At 46.8% G+C, this 18,799-nt stretch overlaps 1 protein-coding gene across 2 annotated transcripts; it reads left to right on the top strand.

Moving 5' to 3' along the window:
* The first annotated feature begins 62 nt into the window (after positions 1–62).
* DNAJC11 (DnaJ heat shock protein family (Hsp40) member C11) lies at positions 63–18,705 on the top strand. Of its 2 annotated transcripts, XM_082295770.1 has the most exons (16): positions 63–179; positions 3,459–3,588; positions 5,625–5,698; positions 6,888–6,989; positions 11,045–11,173; positions 11,758–11,880; positions 12,770–12,843; positions 13,835–14,024; positions 14,363–14,448; positions 14,874–14,990; positions 15,932–16,087; positions 16,240–16,309; positions 16,433–16,490; positions 17,121–17,263; positions 17,706–17,835; positions 18,455–18,705. In XM_082295770.1, exons 1-16 carry the CDS (start codon positions 108–110, stop codon positions 18,478–18,480), a joined length of 1,680 nt encoding a protein of 559 aa, XP_082151896.1. In that variant the 5' UTR covers positions 63–107; the 3' UTR covers positions 18,481–18,705. The 2 variants fall into 2 exon arrangements, with proteins under 2 accessions (XP_082151896.1, XP_082151897.1); XM_082295771.1 differs by lacking the exons at positions 63–179; positions 5,625–5,698 and having other exon boundaries at positions 3,457–3,588.
* The last annotated feature ends 94 nt before the right edge of the window (positions 18,706–18,799 follow it).

The following is an 18,799-nucleotide window of genomic DNA, read 5'->3' as shown; positions in this document are numbered from 1 at the left end:
CGAGAGCGCGGGGGGGCGGTGCCCGCGCGCGTGCGCCGGGGGGCGGCCGGACCGCCGGGCCGGCAGGTGGCGCCGCAGCGCGCGGCGCGGGGTGAGAGGTCGGGGCGATGGCGGCGGCCTTGGGCGAGGAGGCGCCGGACAACGAGGACTACTACGGGCTGCTGAACGTGCGCCGCGAGGTGCGGCCGCGGGGCCGCGCGGGGCTGGGGCCGCGCGGGGCGGGGCGGGGCGGGACCAGACCCTCGTGCTCGCCGCGGCGGGAGCGGCGCCCCTGCGGCGTGTCCTCCGCCCGGGCCGGGCTGCTGCTGCTGCTGCTGCCGGCGGCGGGGCGGGAGAGCTCGGGCCAGGCCGCGGGGCTCCCGGTTGAGTGCGGCGGGTGAGCGGCGGCTGGGGCCGAGAAATGCGTGGTTTGTTCAGAATTGTGGCGGTTTGGGCTCTCCCGAGGCGCTCCTGATGCAACTCCGCGCACGCGGGGCACACCCGCGTCCCCTCGGTCGCGGGCTCGGGCACGGCTGTGGAGACTTCCCGAACGTTTCCAATTTGGAAACACCTACTGTTTTGCAAAACATCTTTCCCGCCAAAGAAAGGAGGGTCGAGAGTCCTTGATTTCACTTTTAAGAATAGATGGCTATTAATTGGTGCAGGTTTGTTACACCAGCACAGTTTGGAACTTAATGGGAGGCAACTGCTTTTTTTATAGTAATTATTAGGCAGATCCCCCAAGATCTGGATGTAGGAACTGTGCTGTAGTTTGTTTCAGCAAGTGCAGCAGCAATATCGATCTATTATATATGTGTGCATGTGTGTATATATGTATAGACAGCTCATCAAGCCCGCCAGCCTGGGTGTGGCCACTGTAGTTGGACAAGGCTCGTACTGAACCACCACTGCGTGCAATGGGAGATCCAGATTTGGAAGCGATTCAGTCTGATAGCTTGGAAGCGTTCCCTTTAGGACTCCTGTCAGTCCCTGAGCTACAGGGCCAGTCTCCTGTGTCTCATATGTGGGAATCTGCTGCATTCCTGAAGGAACAGCATGTGATGGCCGCGCTGTTTGCAGAACTCCCTGATGCTGAGCTACTTTTAAAAAAAATTCTGTGCGACTCGAGCCCACATCTGGTTCAAAGCCGACGGGGCCATGCTTGTACATTCCTTGGGAGCTTTCGTAATTCCCCTCCAAAACGTCAGCAGCGTGCAGAGGTTAAAACGGTGAGGTGGGAACCGTGCAAGGGTTGTGACTGCTAGTCAAGTTTAATGGTTAACTTAGCCAGGCTTCCAGAGCAGGACATTCGGGTTTTGTACAGTGGGGAGCTGGAAACTGAGTTAAAGGGGTCTGCAAGGGAGTAATTCCAACAGAGAGGAGTGTGTGCTTTGTTAATTGCCCCTTGCTAATTATCTTCAGCAATACTGTCCCGTAGTGGATGCGGTGAACAGCATGTCTGGGTACTGAGCACAGGGTGATGTGACAGCTGAGCTTGGAACTGTAGTGACCTCATGGAGGCAGGATCCTGTGAGCAGGAATTGCTCTGTGTGTGTGTGAATGGTTCATCTTTTAGAGATGTTAGTCTGCTAAAAAGGTGGTGCTGTGTTTGAGACCTTAAATGAGGCCATTTAAACCTCAAGTAGGGAGATGGGAGGCCTTTTAATGTTGACTAGGGTTTTGATAATAAAAGTGTAACTTACATACAATTTTTTGTGACTGCATTTCCTGGCAATCTAAAAATGATGTCAGGGTTTCTGTAGAGGTTTCAAAGAGACTGTTGCTCATGGAATATTGAACCAATGACCCAAACTACTCAGTGATGATGAAATGCCCAATCTAACATTTTATTGAACATGGCATTTATGAAAAACGAACTTGCTCATTTCTATTACATAATCAATAGCACATTAAACCATTTATCATTAATTTGATTTTAAAATGCCATTTTGGGCCGGTATGTTCCCCTGTCTTCCCAGTCAAGTTTAAATTTGATATCAAAGAAAGCACAAGGTAGTAGAAAGAAAAAAGCTAATTGTAGCTGTCCTTACTGTCTTGGGACCAGCAAATTTGGCAGCTCCCCTTTTGCTGTATCATTTCAAAACATTAACATGAAACAGTACAAACATGCAGAAAAAACATTCTGATCTGTCCTCAAATCCAAACGGATTCCTGGCATTGAGACAGAAGTGAGTGTGTTTCTGTGATGGAAACCCTCCTTGCCACAAGTGGTAAAAAAGATACTACTTTAAGAAATTACCTTTTAGGACCTTTATTTCCCCAGTGAAAGCTAGGAACCTGTGACAGCTTTGCTTCCTGAAGGGTGTCAAGAGTAAATGGAATTTGTGTCTGTAAATCCACTCCTGTCTGAGTGCCCCCCTCACTGACTGCACTGGGTCCTGACTGTGGCAGCCCCTGGGGACAGCCTGGACCATCAGGTTTTGGTTCTTTTACTCTGGATGTTCTTCCAGGAATGGTTTCCTGTACCCAGGAACTAGTTCCTGCCCGGACAGTTTGGGAACTGGATGGTTGGGCTCTTTCAAGCTCTGCCTGGGGGAAGCTCTGGTTGATTTTAGCAACTGTACTTCTAAAAAGTGGGTGTTAAGCAATCGCCAAGGAATGGGCAGGACCTGCAATGCAAGGGATGTAGCAGGGTGAGGTGAGAGAGGGGAGATTACCAGGACTCTGTAGAGTCCAAAAATAACATTGCTGGGAGATGATAATGGAAGGACCAGGGGTTTTTCTGTATTGATTCTGAGAGAGCCATCCATGTCCTTGGAACGAGGCCAGGTGCCGTCTGAGGTCCCAGAGTGGTTGCAGTAAAGGACAAGGCGGGTTCGTTCTTGATGCATTTGGTGGCACTCTGTTCTCATGGTTATCTGTCTGTGGCTTTGTGGGCAGATGATGCAGCTTCCTCCCTTGCAGCACAACACAGACCCTCCTGGGGAGCAGAAAGGGGTACTGGGGAGCACAAGGTGGGTGCTGGGATGAGTGTAGAACCGTGGGTTTACATTTCTTACCTTTACAGCTGTGGAAAGTCAGTGCTTTTGAATAGCTAAGGCATCTCCTTGAGGGTTAAGATTGAAATATGTGTAGAATTTGTTGTATATCTCTGGATTTATGTATTTTTATCTGATGCGACTCTGCTTTTTCTTGCTCTTCTGATTTGGAGGGGATAGTAGTTGCATAATACAACTAACATCTGAACATGGGTTGCTTGGGTGGTGGGGTTTTTACATAGTTTTTCATACCTGGGTATACACTGATGAGCTGTTGAGGTCCCTTGTTGCACTACAGATAGTGTGGACAATCCTGGTGTGATAACTGAATATTTTATTAACTCATGTAATGAAGCAATAGTCCATTCTTGATTTTGGGCCAAAACAGCTGACAGACTTTCCTTTCAGGGCTGATCTTGAGAGTGGCCTTTTGGAAGGGGCATTGGCTGTCCTTGAGTTCATTTTTGGTGGTTTTTACAGGCCTCCCAGGAGGAGCTGAAGGCTGCGTACCGCCGGCTGTGCATGCTGTACCACCCCGACAAGCACCGCGACCCCGAGCTCAAAACCCAGGCTGAGCGGCTCTTCAACCTTGTCCACCAAGCGTATGAAGGTCAGGGGGAGGCTGAACTTTGCAGGGGGTTTCTGGGAGAGCTGTGTCTTTATGCTTTTTGAAGCTATTTATTATTACAGAGTAATAATTAAATTTTCTGGTACTTATCAATGCTGTTTCCTGCTTCTGTCCCATAAGTCAGAGGAGAAATGCCATATAAATACTGCAGGGAATGAGATGTGGAGTTTCTGTCTTACCTCCTGCATGTTGTAAATGATCTTCTTATCACTTCCCTTACTTCTGAAGACCTCTTCCATAGGAGAATAAAGACTGAAAAGCTTCAAACAGAGAGGCAGTTTCATATTGTACTGATGAACTGCTGCATCCCTGGGTTCTGTTCCCTGTCACCTGGCTGTGGTCTCCATTTCCAGCAAGTTCTTCTGTATGCTCAGACTGAAAGGACAACTGATTCATAGCAGTTAGAGTTTATTCTTGTGCCAAAGCCCTTTTCAAATACACTGAATTAAACTGAAACTTACTTAAATCCTGGTGTGCGAGTTGCACCTGGAGTGCAGGTGGATTAGAAGCTGATAGGAGTCATCCATGTTACAAACCTGGTGCACCCAGTCCTGGAGCCTAAAGACAAACTAAAGCAAAATGATGAATAAATATTCCCCCATTCAACATCAAATATGAGTGAATATTTTTTACTCCCCTGGTTTTGACTGATAAGCATTTGTTCCTTCCAGTTGGACTTGAGCATGTGTGGAGTCTTTCCTGTTGTCCCTAGGTTAGGTGTTAGGACACGTGGAAGCTTTTGCTGGGAGAGCAGGGAAGGTCTGACCTTGATGATGTGGGGAACAAAAACTCACAGTGCTTCAGTAATTTCATTTTAGTGTGGTGAGTGGCCTTACATTAGAGGCAGCAGCTTCCCTTTGAATTTTCTGGCTCCTCTTGGCTCTGCCTTGCAATGAACATGGAAATTGGGTTTAGTACCAAATGTGAGTGTAGTATGTTACAAGCAAAAATTTTGACATCTTGGAAATGAGCCATTCTACCTCCTGCCTATTTTCTGTTTCTCCTCTTCCATCTCTTAATACCACATGACAAAATATTCGTTTTATCAGAATTCATAAAAAGCAGTGTCTGCCTGGGACATTTAGCAAGTCCAATAATATTCCACTAGTTCAGACCAAAACTAAATTACCAGTATAAGCCTCTTTTTGCCTTACTGTACTCCCCTAGCTCCCTGAGGACACATCAGTTTCCCCACAGCCACAAGAAATACATGATAATGATAAACCTGGTCTTGAAACCCTGGAAGAGGAAATAGTGATTTTTTGATTTATTTTTTTTTACAGAAAGGTGTGTTATAGGAACTTATGCATTTAAATATGCTTTACCCTTTAAAGATTCTTCCTAATTCTGTGCCCATTCTTTTTCAAAAGTAACTGTTCTGCAGTCTCCTGTTGTGTTTTGTGTTGTCCATTGCATTGGGTGAGGTTTTGGGAGGTTCAGATTCTACACACACCTTTGCCATTACCCCTTAGTTAATGTTTGGCAAGGCGTGAACTGCCTCGTGGAAATTGCTCTGTTGGTGCTTGGCATGTACCACGTGTGGGGAACTAGGTGGGAAAGGATCAGTGGACATGGATGGTGAGGAAGATCAAAGGAAGCACCATAAAGCTTTGAAAGCCAGACAGAGGTGGGTGCCATTTCCAGGTAGGGCCCAGGGACTGCTCTGGCCAAATTACTCATAATCTGCATGGTTGTTAGAGGGCTTGCGTCACCTTCAGTCAAAGGAAGCGGTGTTAGAAACCCCCTGCACATTCACTTAGGCTGCATGTCTCTTGTGTTCTTTCCACTTTCTTGTTTCAGAAAAAGAAGAAGAAAAAAATTGGATTTGTTGGGGGGAAAAGTCAGTATGTCCTCTCAGTAAAGCATGTGGAAGCCTCAAAGGGGTTAATGTGCAACTGTAGAACAAGATGTTTCCAGGATCTGTGCTTGAATTCCAAATATCATGAGTGTTTTGGTCCGAAATCAGAGGAGAAGACCAAAAACTGAGTTCTCTCCTCTCTTTTGGTTTCAATTTACAGTGCTTAGTGATCCACAGACCAGAGCCATCTATGACATATATGGGAGGAGAGGACTGGAGATGGAAGGCTGGGAGGTGAGAGAAATTGAGCACGTTATGGCCAGTGGCCTTGACTAAGCCCACCTTTATCTGCCATTGTTGTTCTATCAGCTACACTGACACCTGGCTGGTAATAAATGCCTGTTGGTTTGAAGGCATCCTTGGTTAGTTATTTCTGTCTCTCTCTGTCCCTGCTGAAACACCATGATGGATTTTCAAAGAACCTTTTGGTTTTGCACTTGACAAGAGAACAATAAACCTGACATTCAGAGTTCCCTGGTAGGATATTACCATGACAGGCAACATCTTTATCTGAGACAAATGTGTCATTATTGTCCATCTAATCCCATCTTTTTCATCTGAAACTTGTTTTTTTCATCATCAACTAGCTTCTGAGTTTGAAATTACTTTTTCTTCCTGGGCTTGTTGGGGTGGGGTTTTTTGTGGTATTGGTTTGGTTTAGTTTTGGTTGGGTTTTATGGGCTTTGAAACAGAACTTCTCCATTCATGTCTGTCCAGCTCTTGAGTCCCTTGCTGGCCTCTGCCAGCCCTAGTTGATTGCACTGTGCTGCTTGAAGCAGAATCCTATGGTATTGGGTCAGGTCAGCACCAAGGTCAAACTTGGAGTCAGTTGCTAGAAATGTGGAGCAGATCCAGGATGTAACAGATGTTTTTGAACTGCTTTTGGCAGACTTGATCTTATTTTGAAAAGCCAAATCAAATACTCCTTCTATCCATTCCAAAACTGGGCCTGTGTAAAAAATTCCCTGAGCCTTGTCAGGTAAGCAGCTGTGAACCAGCATAGCCTACAATCACACAATTCTCATTGAATCAGTTTACCTCAGGCTGGAGACTTTCAGTCATTTTCATTTTTGTGTCCACACTTGGTAGAGCAGTTAATGGATCGCTGAGGGTAACAGCTGCACTGCAGTGTCTTGTAGTTTTGCTTGGAAAGATCTTTGCCCTGGTTTTGTCAAGGGAATAGAAATAACAAAACCATTTTCCCTTCTCACAAGGCATGGGGTTTTCTCTCATGCCTGCCCTTTAATCTGGCCTGGGTGCTTTGTTCCAAACTCTGCCTATTGAAATTTGTGCAGGGTGGTTTCAGCAGCCAGGGCAGTGTGGTAGTGCATCCTGCATCCATGGGCCTCTGACCCTCCAGCACCACAATGCCCTGAGCAGCCTCTGCCTGGTAATCGTTTGGTTTTCATTTCTTTTTGAGCAGGTTGTGGAACGAAAGAGAACTGCAGCTGAAATCAGGGAAGAATTTGAGCGTTTGCAGAGAGAGAGGGAAGAGAGGAGACTGCAGCAGCGAACTAATCCAAAGGTAAGCAAAGACTTAATCCTGGTCTCAAGAGTGGATCTGTAATTATCACCAGTGTGCAGGGTGTGCTGAGCCTAGGTGAGGGCCTGTAGGGAAGAGCCCCTCATGTGTCTGTACTTGCTGCATGACTTTCTGTCTTTGCAGTTTCTCTGCATAATATAGGGAGAACAGCTCATTCTTTGAACAATCCCCTACTGAATGTTCTTCTTTTCTTAGAGAAACATGTTGGGACATAATACCTTTTTCAGCAATTTTCAGAAAATAGACCTAACACTGAAATATTTATGATTTCTTTCCAAGTTTTCTAAATAAAATGTAACTCACTGCAGTTACCTGACAGTTTTTCCCTTTGGCACTGCTGCAGTGTCACAACAATGCAGGGAGCTATTCAAATGCAGCTTGAAACCAGCAACAAATCTGAGGCAGCCCTGAGCCAGCTGGGCAGCAGCACTGTGAGCAAAGTCAACCTGAACAGGGTTGGGGTCCTGCCAGTGTCATGGTTAGTGCCTGTTTTTGGAAAGCGTGATCGTGCCCTCAGGATGAGAATCATCCCAGCTGCTGTTCCCATCTTGGTCTGTTTGAGCAGCAGACTCTGACCCCGAGTGACTCACCTCACAGCTAACCTTGGCTAGTCAGAGGTGCTCAGGAATACCGTTGGGATGGCAGGGAAAGATGGACGTGGCGATTGGCCAGCGTATCCATAGCTCAGATTCATGGTTGCTTTGCTGGCTCTGGGCTTAATGAGTGTGTGACGCAAACCTGGGCTTTGTCAGGATGGTCCCTGACTGAAGTTTCAAAGCTTGTTGAATTACAAAAATCTTGGTTCTTATGCAGCGACTAACGTTATCCAAGAGCTGCATCAATTAACTGAATGAATTCATATGTTAGTGTAAAATCACAGTGTCCTCTGAGTGGACAGATGTGGGATTGCAGTGGTGCTTAGGACTGGATCCTAAGGAAAGCATCCATCTAATTGAGGCATTTACCTTGGCACTGCCTTTGGATTTGCACTGCTCTTAGCAAAGCAAGTGGACTGTACAGATCCCCAGGCTGTGGGTAGGGCATAGACACTAAGAGCTGGTTTGTACTGGAAGGATAAACAAGCATAAAGTGTTGTGTGAGTATCTATTGACAGCTTTATTCCAGGCAGGAAGGGATTTCTGGGTGCCACGAGCCAGGCAAACTATCCCTGCTGGAGGTGCGGGTGAGTGGAGTCAGAGAGATGCTCTCGGAGAGGGGCACGGTTATCTCCCACTCTGCTGCTCCCTGCCTCAGGAATGTGACATTTTCCCTGGGCGCCTCGCCGTGGCTGCGAGCTGCACTGTGAGCCTCAGCCTGTGTCCTGGGATAAAATTAGCCATCTGGGTGTTTACAGCAATTGCCGGCTGGCAGCCGATGGAAATGCCTCTCCAGGCAGTGTTCCCGTGGAATTGGGGAGCACAGCTGTGATCATTTCATACACGAGCGCAAGTTATTTTAAAATTTCCAACATTTTGTTGGTTCTATAAAACAGTTCCACAAAAATAAAGCATTTTAACCAGAAATGTTGAGCAATAACCAGATGTAGGCAATTTGGAGGGTTGAAATTGAGTCTCCTATTTGCTTTTAGAGCTTTGTTTTTCCTTTCAAAGACGTGCAGAAGGGTTGAAAAGTTCGTTACTAGGTTTAAGAAGAACAACTTCCTGTTAGGAGAAATTAAATCCAGTTATTTTCCTGGTGTGGAAGGCCAGTGTCTAAGGAATGCAGGTCCCTCAAGGCAAAGCATGGCACAACTTCCAGGTGTCACCTTCCTGAAGGTAAATCGCTAAGAAAAAAGTAAGGAGGAAGTCTATATCCTCTGGCACATCTGCGAATTCCATCAGTGAAGTCTGTTTCCTATTGGCAGGGTGGCAAATAAAGGTGACTTTAAAAGCTGATCCCAGCTCCGATGGGTCTGTAGTGCCACTCCTGCTTCCTGCCCTGCCGAGCTGCTGCTCTGCAGCACAGTGCAGGCACCACTGACTTTGAGCAGGCATTACAGCTCTCTCCTGTGCTCTTCCTTTCCCATGGTCGGAGCAGGTGGCTGATGGGAGCTGGGAGCAGCAGCAGTCCCCTCCATTATCCGGTGGCATAGGGGTGCTCTCGTTCTCTGGGAATATTTTTAACTTTACCATCTGCTGCTTTTCCTGTGCTTGTGCCTGAACCAGTTTCCTTGCCAGGATCCACAGACCTCCGAGGGTGACTTCACCTGCTTGGCAGGAGGTGGAGGGTCTGCCCAGGGTCCACCTCTCACCTGAGGGAAAGGCAGAGGAGTAGGAGGTCTGCTGGGGAGCCGGGGAGGGAACAGCAAGATGCTCCTTCTCTCTGAACAGATCTTGTGGATTTTCATGGAGAGGTTCAGGTGGTTTCCTTTTTCCTTGGGAGGGATATTTGCTGTACAATTCATATGTGTGAAAAAGAAAATTGTAATATTTTGAGTGTGTTTTAGAGATACGAGGTGCAGTGAATTTCAGGAATGTGTGTGCATCTTGGTGCATCTTTCCAAAGGGTGCAGCATTGTGGCACCAGTAAGCCAAGTACAGCAAGATGGTCTCCAGTGGGTGTTTGCTAGTACAGGACTGCACCCTTCCAGGGTGGTTAGAGGTTTTCCATTGGTTCCCTCTTCTTTTGGCCTCGTTTCAAGGAACAGCATGGCATAGGAGAGGGCTGAAACTGGAGAAGCTGTAGGGTCTGGAGTCCCTTGAAGGTGACTTTGCAGATGGTTCCTGAAAGTGCAGAAAGGGCAGGAGCTGGTTGTTGGTGTCACCACTCAGAACAATGAGTGCAATTGCTCTGAAATTCACCATCTGCCAAGGGTGGTTAGTAAACAGCTGGGCCACAGCCCCTGTTCCAGGGTTCTACTGGAAATAACCACACCTTTCAGTTTTAAAATATTTATCCAATTTTTGCTTCATAAGTAATCAGAAAATAAACACTGAGAAGAGGTTAGGAATCTCTGCAGCAAATAGATAGCCTGGGAACCCAGGCAGAGAGTAGGTTCAAGTCCTGCCAGACTCTGCAATTCTTCCTTTATTTATGGTCCAGCATTTGATTAGAGAGGAGCGATCAAGGAAAAACACTCCTTCAGACTGAAATAAGGATTTATTCCATCTGTGCTTGGCCTCAGTGTGAGTGGGGTTTGTACCTACCCAGCTATATAGTTTCCATACACAAACTGCTCAGAGTTCAGTCTGTGCTTGCACACAGAGGGGGGGGGTTTATTGCAATCCGTACGTTTTATAGGAGCTGGGATGCTGTCAAATGGGTCCACAGGGAAGGTTTCCAAAGCATCTTGAAGTTATATGACCCAGACAAGGATCTAATTGTGCTCTTTTCAAAGAAACACACTCCTGCAGTTAGTCTGAGGGAGCACAGCAGCAGGTAGCCAGACTATTGAGCTGTGGCCTAGTTTTCCATAGGAATAAGTTTTTCTATGGTCTGAGAAAGGAAATGTTTACCACTTGCTAAAAGTATGTCTTTGTCAAGCTTTCCTTCTGATCACTAAACATAAACTAGAAAAAGAAATCAAAATATTTGACTAACAAGGTCAATTGCAAGTGAATGATACAGTTCAGTCCTAAGTTGGTTTAGGTAACTCGTAAGAAGAAGTCTGTAGAGGTTTTCTGACTAAGTTCAATTGAAGAAAATCAATTTCTAGAATATATTATTTCAACTTTCAAATACTGACAGGGCACAGTCAGTTGTGGGGAAAGAAGAAACCTGCTGTGTAAAGGCGTTCTACCTGCTTCTGTAATGTGTCACAACAGAAAAATGACCTCCCGGGATTGCAAGTGGAATTTGTGCTGAAAAACTGCCTTTTCTCCAGTCTGTTTGATGATTTATATTGCTGTTTTGAAATATTTTAATCATTCACTTTTGCCTTGTGCATTAGGAAATGCATTTTAGAGTGGTAAAAGTAATTGCAGGACAATGGAAAACTGCACAAAAATGTAATCATGCCAGGAATGGTTCAGCCACTCATCCTGTGTACGCCAGATGTTTGCTAATGCTAAATGCCTGTTTCACTTGTCATCCCTCAGGGAACAATTAGTGTGGGAATAGATGCCACTGACCTGTTTGATCGCTACGACGAGGAGTATGAAGATGTGCCTGGGAGCAGCTTTCCCCAGATTGAGATAAACAAAATGCACATATCCCAGTCCATCGAGGTGAGGAGGGCAGATGATGCTGTGTGAGCAGGGCGTGAGCGAGTGAGGCACCACGGAACACAGAACACGCTGCTCAGGGGTTCTCAACAGGATTTGGGGGGGACGTGGTGGCCAGCACGGGTGGGAGGAGGCAGCTTGGAGCCAGCCAAGTGCTGGGTTGGCTCTGTAGTGTTCGGGTGACTGGTCTGTGGGCTGCAGTGGTCCTGCCCTCCTGCCAATGGGGATGCTCAGTGCCCAGTTCTCACTGAAAGGGGTGTGTTCAGTGGATGAAAGCAAATGGCATCCAGTCTTGAGGATGTGCATAAGGAAAAGAATGGGAAGCACTTCCTGTTTCAGAGAATGGTAGAAATTTAGTCTGCTAGAGAGATGAGAAGGGTTTACAGCTCAAGGTCAGGACTTCAAGGTGGTACATTACAGGTGTCACAAGTGTCTGGTACGGTAAGAATTATCTGACTTTTTGCCATGCTTGATGTTTGACTACAAAACCATTTACACTTTTCAGTGGTGATTATGTCCTTGCAGAACATGCACTAAATGCGTGAATTGGGATCAGAGTTACTAGTAACAATATATTCATTTTTCAGGCACCCCTGACTTCCACAGATACAGCAATACTGTCTGGTAACCTTTCCACCCAGAATGGGAATGGAGGGGGATCAATTAATCTTGCACTGAGACGAGTGACATCTGCCAAGGGATGGGGAGAGGTAAGAGTACACCTGTAATACAACGTTATATTCAATCTATTACCCAGTGTTCTATTTGGGGGGGGGCAGGGGGAGACTTTAGCTGTGGTTCATCTCTCATGTTCTATAAAGTGTAGAAAAAGGAATTCTTAAAGGAATATGAGACAAAGGGAAGACCAAACCTTGTTTTTTCTTATTTTTCTCCCCCCTCCATTTGGCCATGCAATTTGGACTTCACTTGTGCAGACAGAATTGTTACCTGATGTCTCTAGTCTTTCTAATTTCTCCATCTGAAGGCACAGTGCTGTGAGCAGGCACTTTAGGGCAGTGCAGTAGTTGGCCTTTGCTTCCAAAACTGCTTTGCTTGCATGGTAGGAAGTTATGGGGGAAATAATTTGACCCCCCCAGCAGATATGGTCTGAGCAGCTGGAAGGTCCCATGTTGCACCTGAAAGCTGGGCTGTGTTTGAGATGCTTGTGGTGTCACTGGTATAGCTGGAAGCTGTCTGCGCCTTCCTTCTTGCACACAAGCTCCTGCGAGCCTGCTTCCTCAGCTCAGGAGGAGTCTTCCTCTCATTTGAGATTCACAGACTGGGGCTTTTGATTTGTATCAGGATTTTGTGAGGGAGGAGTTTTCTCCACGTTTTCCGGAGTGACCAAAGCAGGTGCCAACAGCAGTCACCTGTAGCTTACAAAAGTGGCTTTGTTTTACCCATGAGCTCCAACTCAGCGAGACACCTTTTCTTCTGAATACAAAGCTGCAGAAAGGGAGGGTGCTGAAAGAGGTGGTAAATGTTACCATGTTACCAGGCGTGTAAAACAGCTGTGATGAAAATGATGCTTGTGACATACTTTGTCACAGTTGTAAAGGATGTTTTCTTCTAATACTCTGGCATTGTGCATTACAACAGTTGGAGTTTGGAGCTGGAGACCTTCACGGACCTCTCTTTGGGCTGAAGATATTTCGTAATCTTACACCAAGATGGTAAATATTAGAGAAATGGCCTAGTGGTTAATATTCCACAATAAGGAACTAAATGACTTGAATTCTCTTCCACATTAATTTTGGATTTGTTTTCTGTCCTACAAAATAAGGTATTTTCGCTTTAGACTTAAGGTCATACTTGTATTGTCAAAATACTTGCATTATTTCTGGGTGCTGGTGCCCTCCCTTTCCATATTTCCAGTTTAAGGAAGGTCTGTGTTCCACATCCTTAGATTTGTACTTGATCTTCTCATTAATCGTGGTACTTGAGGCAGGATTACCAATCAGAGCAACAGCCGTTTGCGCTGGGAACAGAACAAAAAATGGGGAGCTCTTTTGATGCTTCCATGTGTGAGAGGGAGTTTCTGACAGAAAACAGGAGATGATGTGTCATATTTTAGAGAAATAATGCCAAATTTGCAACTAGTGTCATGTTTGTTTACAAATGAATAGAGGTCTCAGGTTGCAAAGGAGAATACAAGGTTAGGGCTGTGATTGGAGCCACATGTCAGAGCATCACAGGAGCTCACGTAGGTTCCCTCTGTTTATATTTTTGAATTTAGTAAATAGACCATTCCTTAGAGCTTGTACAGGGTTCTTGTTCCCCGAAGAGTGCTTTAGTGCTGGCTTTTAGAGCTGATGCCCAAGGATTATTAAATAGCAGGGTTGCTCTGTGCCAATAGCCCAGTGTGTTCTTCTTCAGAGAGCAGGATGTTACCTGCACAGGGCAGGAAGGGGAAGGCTGGATGCAAACGGCTGCCTGGGCAGCATTGTGTGCAGACAATAAACCAGGGCACAGCCTGCTCTCCTGAGCGCCACTGCGGTCAGGGCAGTCTAAGTTAATTTTGATTTTTCCCTGAAAGCCTCAAGCACCATGCTGTTTGCAGGACGGTCTCTGGGCATGCAGCAAAGTTCCTGGGCAAGAAGGAATTTGAGGCCACCTGGGAGCCTGTGTTTTTTTTCACTGACAAGTTTTTCCTCATTTGTCTAGTTTCATCACCACAAACTGTGCCCTGCAGTTCTCGTCCCGTGGAGTCCGCCCCGGCCTCACCACAGTCCTGGCCCGCAACCTGGACAAGAACACGATGGGCTACTTGCAGTGGCGGTGGGGCATCCAGTCAGCCATGAACACCAGTATTGTCCGGGACACCAAAACCAGCCACTTCACTGTGGCAATGCAGGTGAGAGCCACAGGTGGGATGGTGATCCTGCCCTGTGGGAGACAGGGGCCTTCCTGTCCCAGCAGTATTTTGCTTTGGGATTAGAGGTTAAAGGAGCAGCTGGTATATCCCACATTAGACCTAATGTAGGTGACCAGCTGTTTGGCAGAGCACAGCTCTTGGCATTGTCATAGCTGACATGGGTCAGCTGAGAGTAAGGTCAGGACAACACGGACAGCAGACGTTGTAAGTGGCAAGCACTGCTCTGTGTTCTGTGCTACTTCAAGGGTGAGAAAGGAAATTGTGGGGAAAGTTCAGCAGTGGCCAATTTTCATACATTTGTGCCTCTTGTGTTTCAGCTGGGAATCCCCCATTCTTTCATGATGGTCAGTTACCAGCATAAGTTTCAGGATGAGGATCAAACACGAGTGAAAGGTTCTCTCAAGTAAGTGCTCAAGAGGGAATTCACGTTGCTCGCAGCCTGAGGACTCTGACCTCTTCTGCTGCTGTAGGCCTCCAGGTTCCACACAAACCAAATGCTTCTGTGGCTTTTGGGAATCTGCTTTTCACCCTTTAAAAGGCTGAAGTGAATGTCTTGGAGGCTTGGCCCTTTGTGCCTCTGGAGTTAAGTGGAACTTAAAATACTTGTGTATGGTATCTCTGTATCATCCCCAATAAGAAAGCCAGAAGTTCTTGTTTACTACTTGGCAAGCTGGAAGGGCTAATCTCACCTTGGAGATACACAGTGAATCTTCCAGAGGCCAACATCTGCTGCAGTCAGATGCATTTCCATGCTTTACTTGTTTGGGAATTACAAGAGAAATTCAAGTGTCTTCCCTGTCTTAACACTTCTTGGTTCTGTCATTCTAGGGCGGGTTTCTTTGGGACCATAGTGGAGTATGGAGCAGAGAGGAAGATTTCCAGACACAGTGTTTTAGGAGCCACTGTCAGCGTTGGTGTTCCTCAAGGAGTCTCCTTGAAAATCAAGTCAGTTCAAGATCACAACTCTTAATTACAGAGGCTGACCATAACCTCCATGATTCTATTTCCAATATTCAGGTGGGAAAGTCCCAGGGCAATACAGGTGTATTGATACATCACTTGGAGAGGGTGCAGCTGCCCTCAGCTCTAAGGCAAGCTGTAAGCCCACCGTAAGCAGTGGGTGCCTTCCACAGGTGTGACTCACAGCCTGAGCCCCCTCAGTGTGTGTGTGTGTGTGTGTGTGCGCGCATCAGAATATTCTGGAATACAGCTTAAATTGAGATTTGGAGCATTCTGGTAAGTAAATGGAAGATTTCTGAAAATATTAGTAGAGCTGGATTCCATGTGTATTATGCTGTACACAAGTGTATGCTTGAATTAGGGAACTACCATTACCAAATGCAGATGATTTTACCATTAATAAGGTGCAGTTCACAGAGGGACAGAGCTCATTAAGTGTCTCTGTGCTGTGGTGCACTTGGATTGGGGCCAAATACAGGCAGGGTGTGAAACTGCTGAAGGGCCTGAAGAACTCAGGCCCAAGGAAACTCATGTTTTCTAAAATAGATATTGTTATAAACATCAGAAAAATATTCATGTACACCTGCCCTGAAGGCCCATGCCATTGTTATGAACACAGGCCTTCTCTAGAAGCATTTGTCCCTTTTTCTGTTGAAATTAATGACCAAGCAAATTCTCCTAAGATTAAAAAAAGACCTTTAGAATGGTCAGGTACTATCACGAGCTGCTGCTTCAAAGTCTGGCTCTGGCTGGTGTCAGCTGCCTTTCCTACCGTTGGCTTTTTCAGTTTATTGGGCTTTCACCTTTTCGAGCTCCTCATTCATCTCCCCTTGGTTCAGCAGCACGCACTGCTGCTAAATGTGCTTCATCAAACACATCCAGCTCTGCTTTTCCTCTTACCATCCCTCTGCTCTTCTTTGTTGCAGGCTGAATAGGGCCAGCCAGACCTACTTCTTCCCTGTCCACCTAACAGATCAGCTGCTTCCCAGCGCCGTGTTCTATGCCACTGTGGGACCTCTCGTTATCTACTTTGCCATGCACAGGCTGGTCATCAAACCCTACCTCAGGGCACAGAAGGAGAGGTGAGTTTGCACTTTCCTGAGGAAGTCTCACTCAGGCTCATTTGTGTGAGGTTGTGGGTCAGTTGTAATTGGGGTGGGTAAGCAGACCCTGCCAGTTTCTGCCTGAATCCCAGCCATGTGTTCCTGATGAGATGTTGTCTTCCTTCTGCCAGAGAGCTGGAGAAGCAGCGGGAGAGCACAGCCAGCGACATCCTACAGAAGAAGCAGGAGGCTGAAGCTGCAGTGAGTCTTTCTTGTAACTCGGTCCTCTTAGTGAAAGAAAACTCTTTTCACTCTGGACCATTCTCTTCTGGCCATGGTGTCTGACCCTGCATGATTTCTCCTCTGCCACTTGTGTTGTGACAGGTCCGGTTAATGCAGGAGTCAGTCCGAAGGATAATTGAAGCAGAGGAAGCCAGAATGGGTAAAGATTATTGTATCATTTACTTGTTCTATAAATTTGAAGAGAAGAAGAAACAATGCAAACACGTTGTTTCTTCATTCCCACTACTGATGAAGTGCAGTGTAGTTGCTGCTGCACGCGTAGTGGGGGAGCCCCACTATGACTCAGCTCCAGGTACCTGAGCTTAAGAGGGATCACAGAATATTATCTTGGGACATGGTGTGAAGTGGATCAACAGACTGAATGCAACAGTCTGGATTCACCTCTCCACTAGAGAGAGGTGTGTGTATAAATAGGTGCAAAAGTTGTAGTCTGAAGTTCAGCTTTCACTGATTGCTCCCTTACATGGTTTGCTCCTGGACTGTACTGGGAATCTGATCTCTGATGGTTACTAGCAATTTTCCACAGAATGTTCCAAAGTGAGCTGAAATCCACGTGGACTGTCACATCAGTGTGGCACTGAAGTCCTGTCACTCCATTCTAGTGCTGAAGGTTGCTAACAAACACCCAACTAAAAATGTTGTTCTTTGTTGGGAAGCATGGGTCCAGGCCAGGAGAATTAAGTCTCACTGAAAGCAACACAAAATGCTGGGATGGTCTTTTTGTCAGTGGAAGCCTTCCACCACAGCTGTGATTTCCTGGGAAATGCAGGTCTGATTGTAGTGAACGCCTGGTATGGGAAGTTTGTTAACGACAACAGCAGGAAGAATGAGAAGGTGAAGGTTATAGATGTGACTGTGCCTCTGCAGTGCTTGGTGAAGGATTCTAAACTCATCCTTACAGAGGCCTCCAAGGTACGTAGCTGTTCTGTCAAAGCCCAGATTCAGGGACTCAAATGTGTGGCTCAGAATTTTGGTTGAACCATATGGTGTCCTGCCAGGGGATCTCTCCAGTGGCTCTGGATCAATTCACAGATGCCATTTACATACCAAGTATTACAAACTTCCAGGAGCTTCTGTTTCTTGGGGCTTTTCCAGTGCCAGTGTCTGCACTGTGGGACAGTGGGTGTTACAGACCTTGGGGCTGTACACCAGGAACTTCCCAACCCCCTGGTTTACTTCTGTGCACTGAAAACTTGCAGAGGTGATTCCCCAGTGTCTCACCTTGCTGGCAACAAAACTCCTTTTTTTTTTTCTTTTTTGACACCTTGTCTCAGCACTAATAAATGTTTTTGGCCAGCTGGAGAGCTGAGAAAGTCCATTCCCTAATGCTCAGTCTGTCCTTCTCTGGTTCAAGGCTGGGCTTCCAGGCTTCTACGACCCCTGTGTGGGTGAGGAGAAGAGTTTGAAAGTGCTTTATCAGTTCCGAGGAGTTCTGCACCAAGTGATGTCAGCTGACAATGAGGCCCTTAGGATACCAAAGCAATGTAAGTAGTACAGGCTGCCCAGCATCTTCCTTGGGGAACCAGTAATGGACTACTTCAGCTCTGTGGTGAAGCACACAGAACTGGGGTTCAGAACTGGGGTTACTGGTATGGACTGACCATGACTTGCTTCTGCAGTAAGGCCCAAAAGAACTCAGCAGCAACTCTGCAGCTGTTTGTACCAGCCAGTCTGTATCTCTAACTGGGGCTGGAAGCAGAGACTTCCCACAGGTGCCAGCACCCTTCTGTGCAGTTCACAGCACTGGGTGGCTATCTGGGGACTGAATTTAATGTATGGAGGCCTGAGCCAGATTTCTTCCTTGTCCCCATTTATCTTACCTGCCAAAATATTTTCCCTGGTGGAATAGCTCTCTGAAACCAGTATCGGCTTGTGACAACTTTTACTGACACCCCTGTCAAGGGCACAGACCTTTGTTTGCCCTAGACCAGCTCCCTGCCCAGTGTGAACAGTACATCCAACTGACAGAGCTTCCAGAAGTGCATTCGAGGCAATGTCTCCAAATACTGGAGTTGTGTCTCATTAGCGGCCAGAAATGTTCCTGCCTGTCTGTGGTACAATGGTGGGCTCCAGCACGTGTCCATTCCTTGTTGTCCCCCACAGCTCACAGGATCGATGCCGATGGCTAATCCGGGGAACACGTGTCTCTCATGGTACCTGGGTCAACGGAAACTGCAAAAGCTCCCCCGGACGCTGCGAGTTTGAACAGAGACACTTTTATTTTTACTGTCTGTATAGCAGGCGGTGTCCTGCCGGTTCTGTTAGGGACAAAAGGACAGACCCTGCTGCTCCAGGCGGCTCCCAGGCAATATCTGAGTTGTGGCTCGGTACCCAATAAAGCCGTGTGACTCTGAGTGCACAGTGCTTTCTGCCGAGGGGCTGAGCGGGCATCCTGCTCCCAGCTGGCCACGGCCCGTTCGTGCACTCACACCTCCCTCCTGGCGCTCA

The sequence above is a fragment of the Coloeus monedula genome (genome assembly GCF_965178545.1).
Source record: "Coloeus monedula genome assembly, chromosome: 22".
NCBI lineage: Eukaryota > Metazoa > Chordata > Aves > Passeriformes > Corvidae > Coloeus > Coloeus monedula.
Note: the sequence above shows the minus strand (reverse complement) of the source record. Positions and strands in the feature narration are given on the sequence as shown.

Bases quoted from the DNA above. Each gene is read 5' to 3' on its own strand.
- DNAJC11 (XM_082295770.1), top strand. From the start codon at position 108: ATGGCGGCGGCCTTGGGCGAGGAGGCGCCGGACAACGAGGACTACTAC. The intron at 5,699-6,887 runs GTGAGAGAAATT...CTTTTTGAGCAG, and splicing joins TGGAGATGGAAGGCTGGGAG to GTTGTGGAACGAAAGAGAAC. The intron at 11,174-11,757 runs GTGAGGAGGGCA...TTCATTTTTCAG, and splicing joins ACATATCCCAGTCCATCGAG to GCACCCCTGACTTCCACAGA.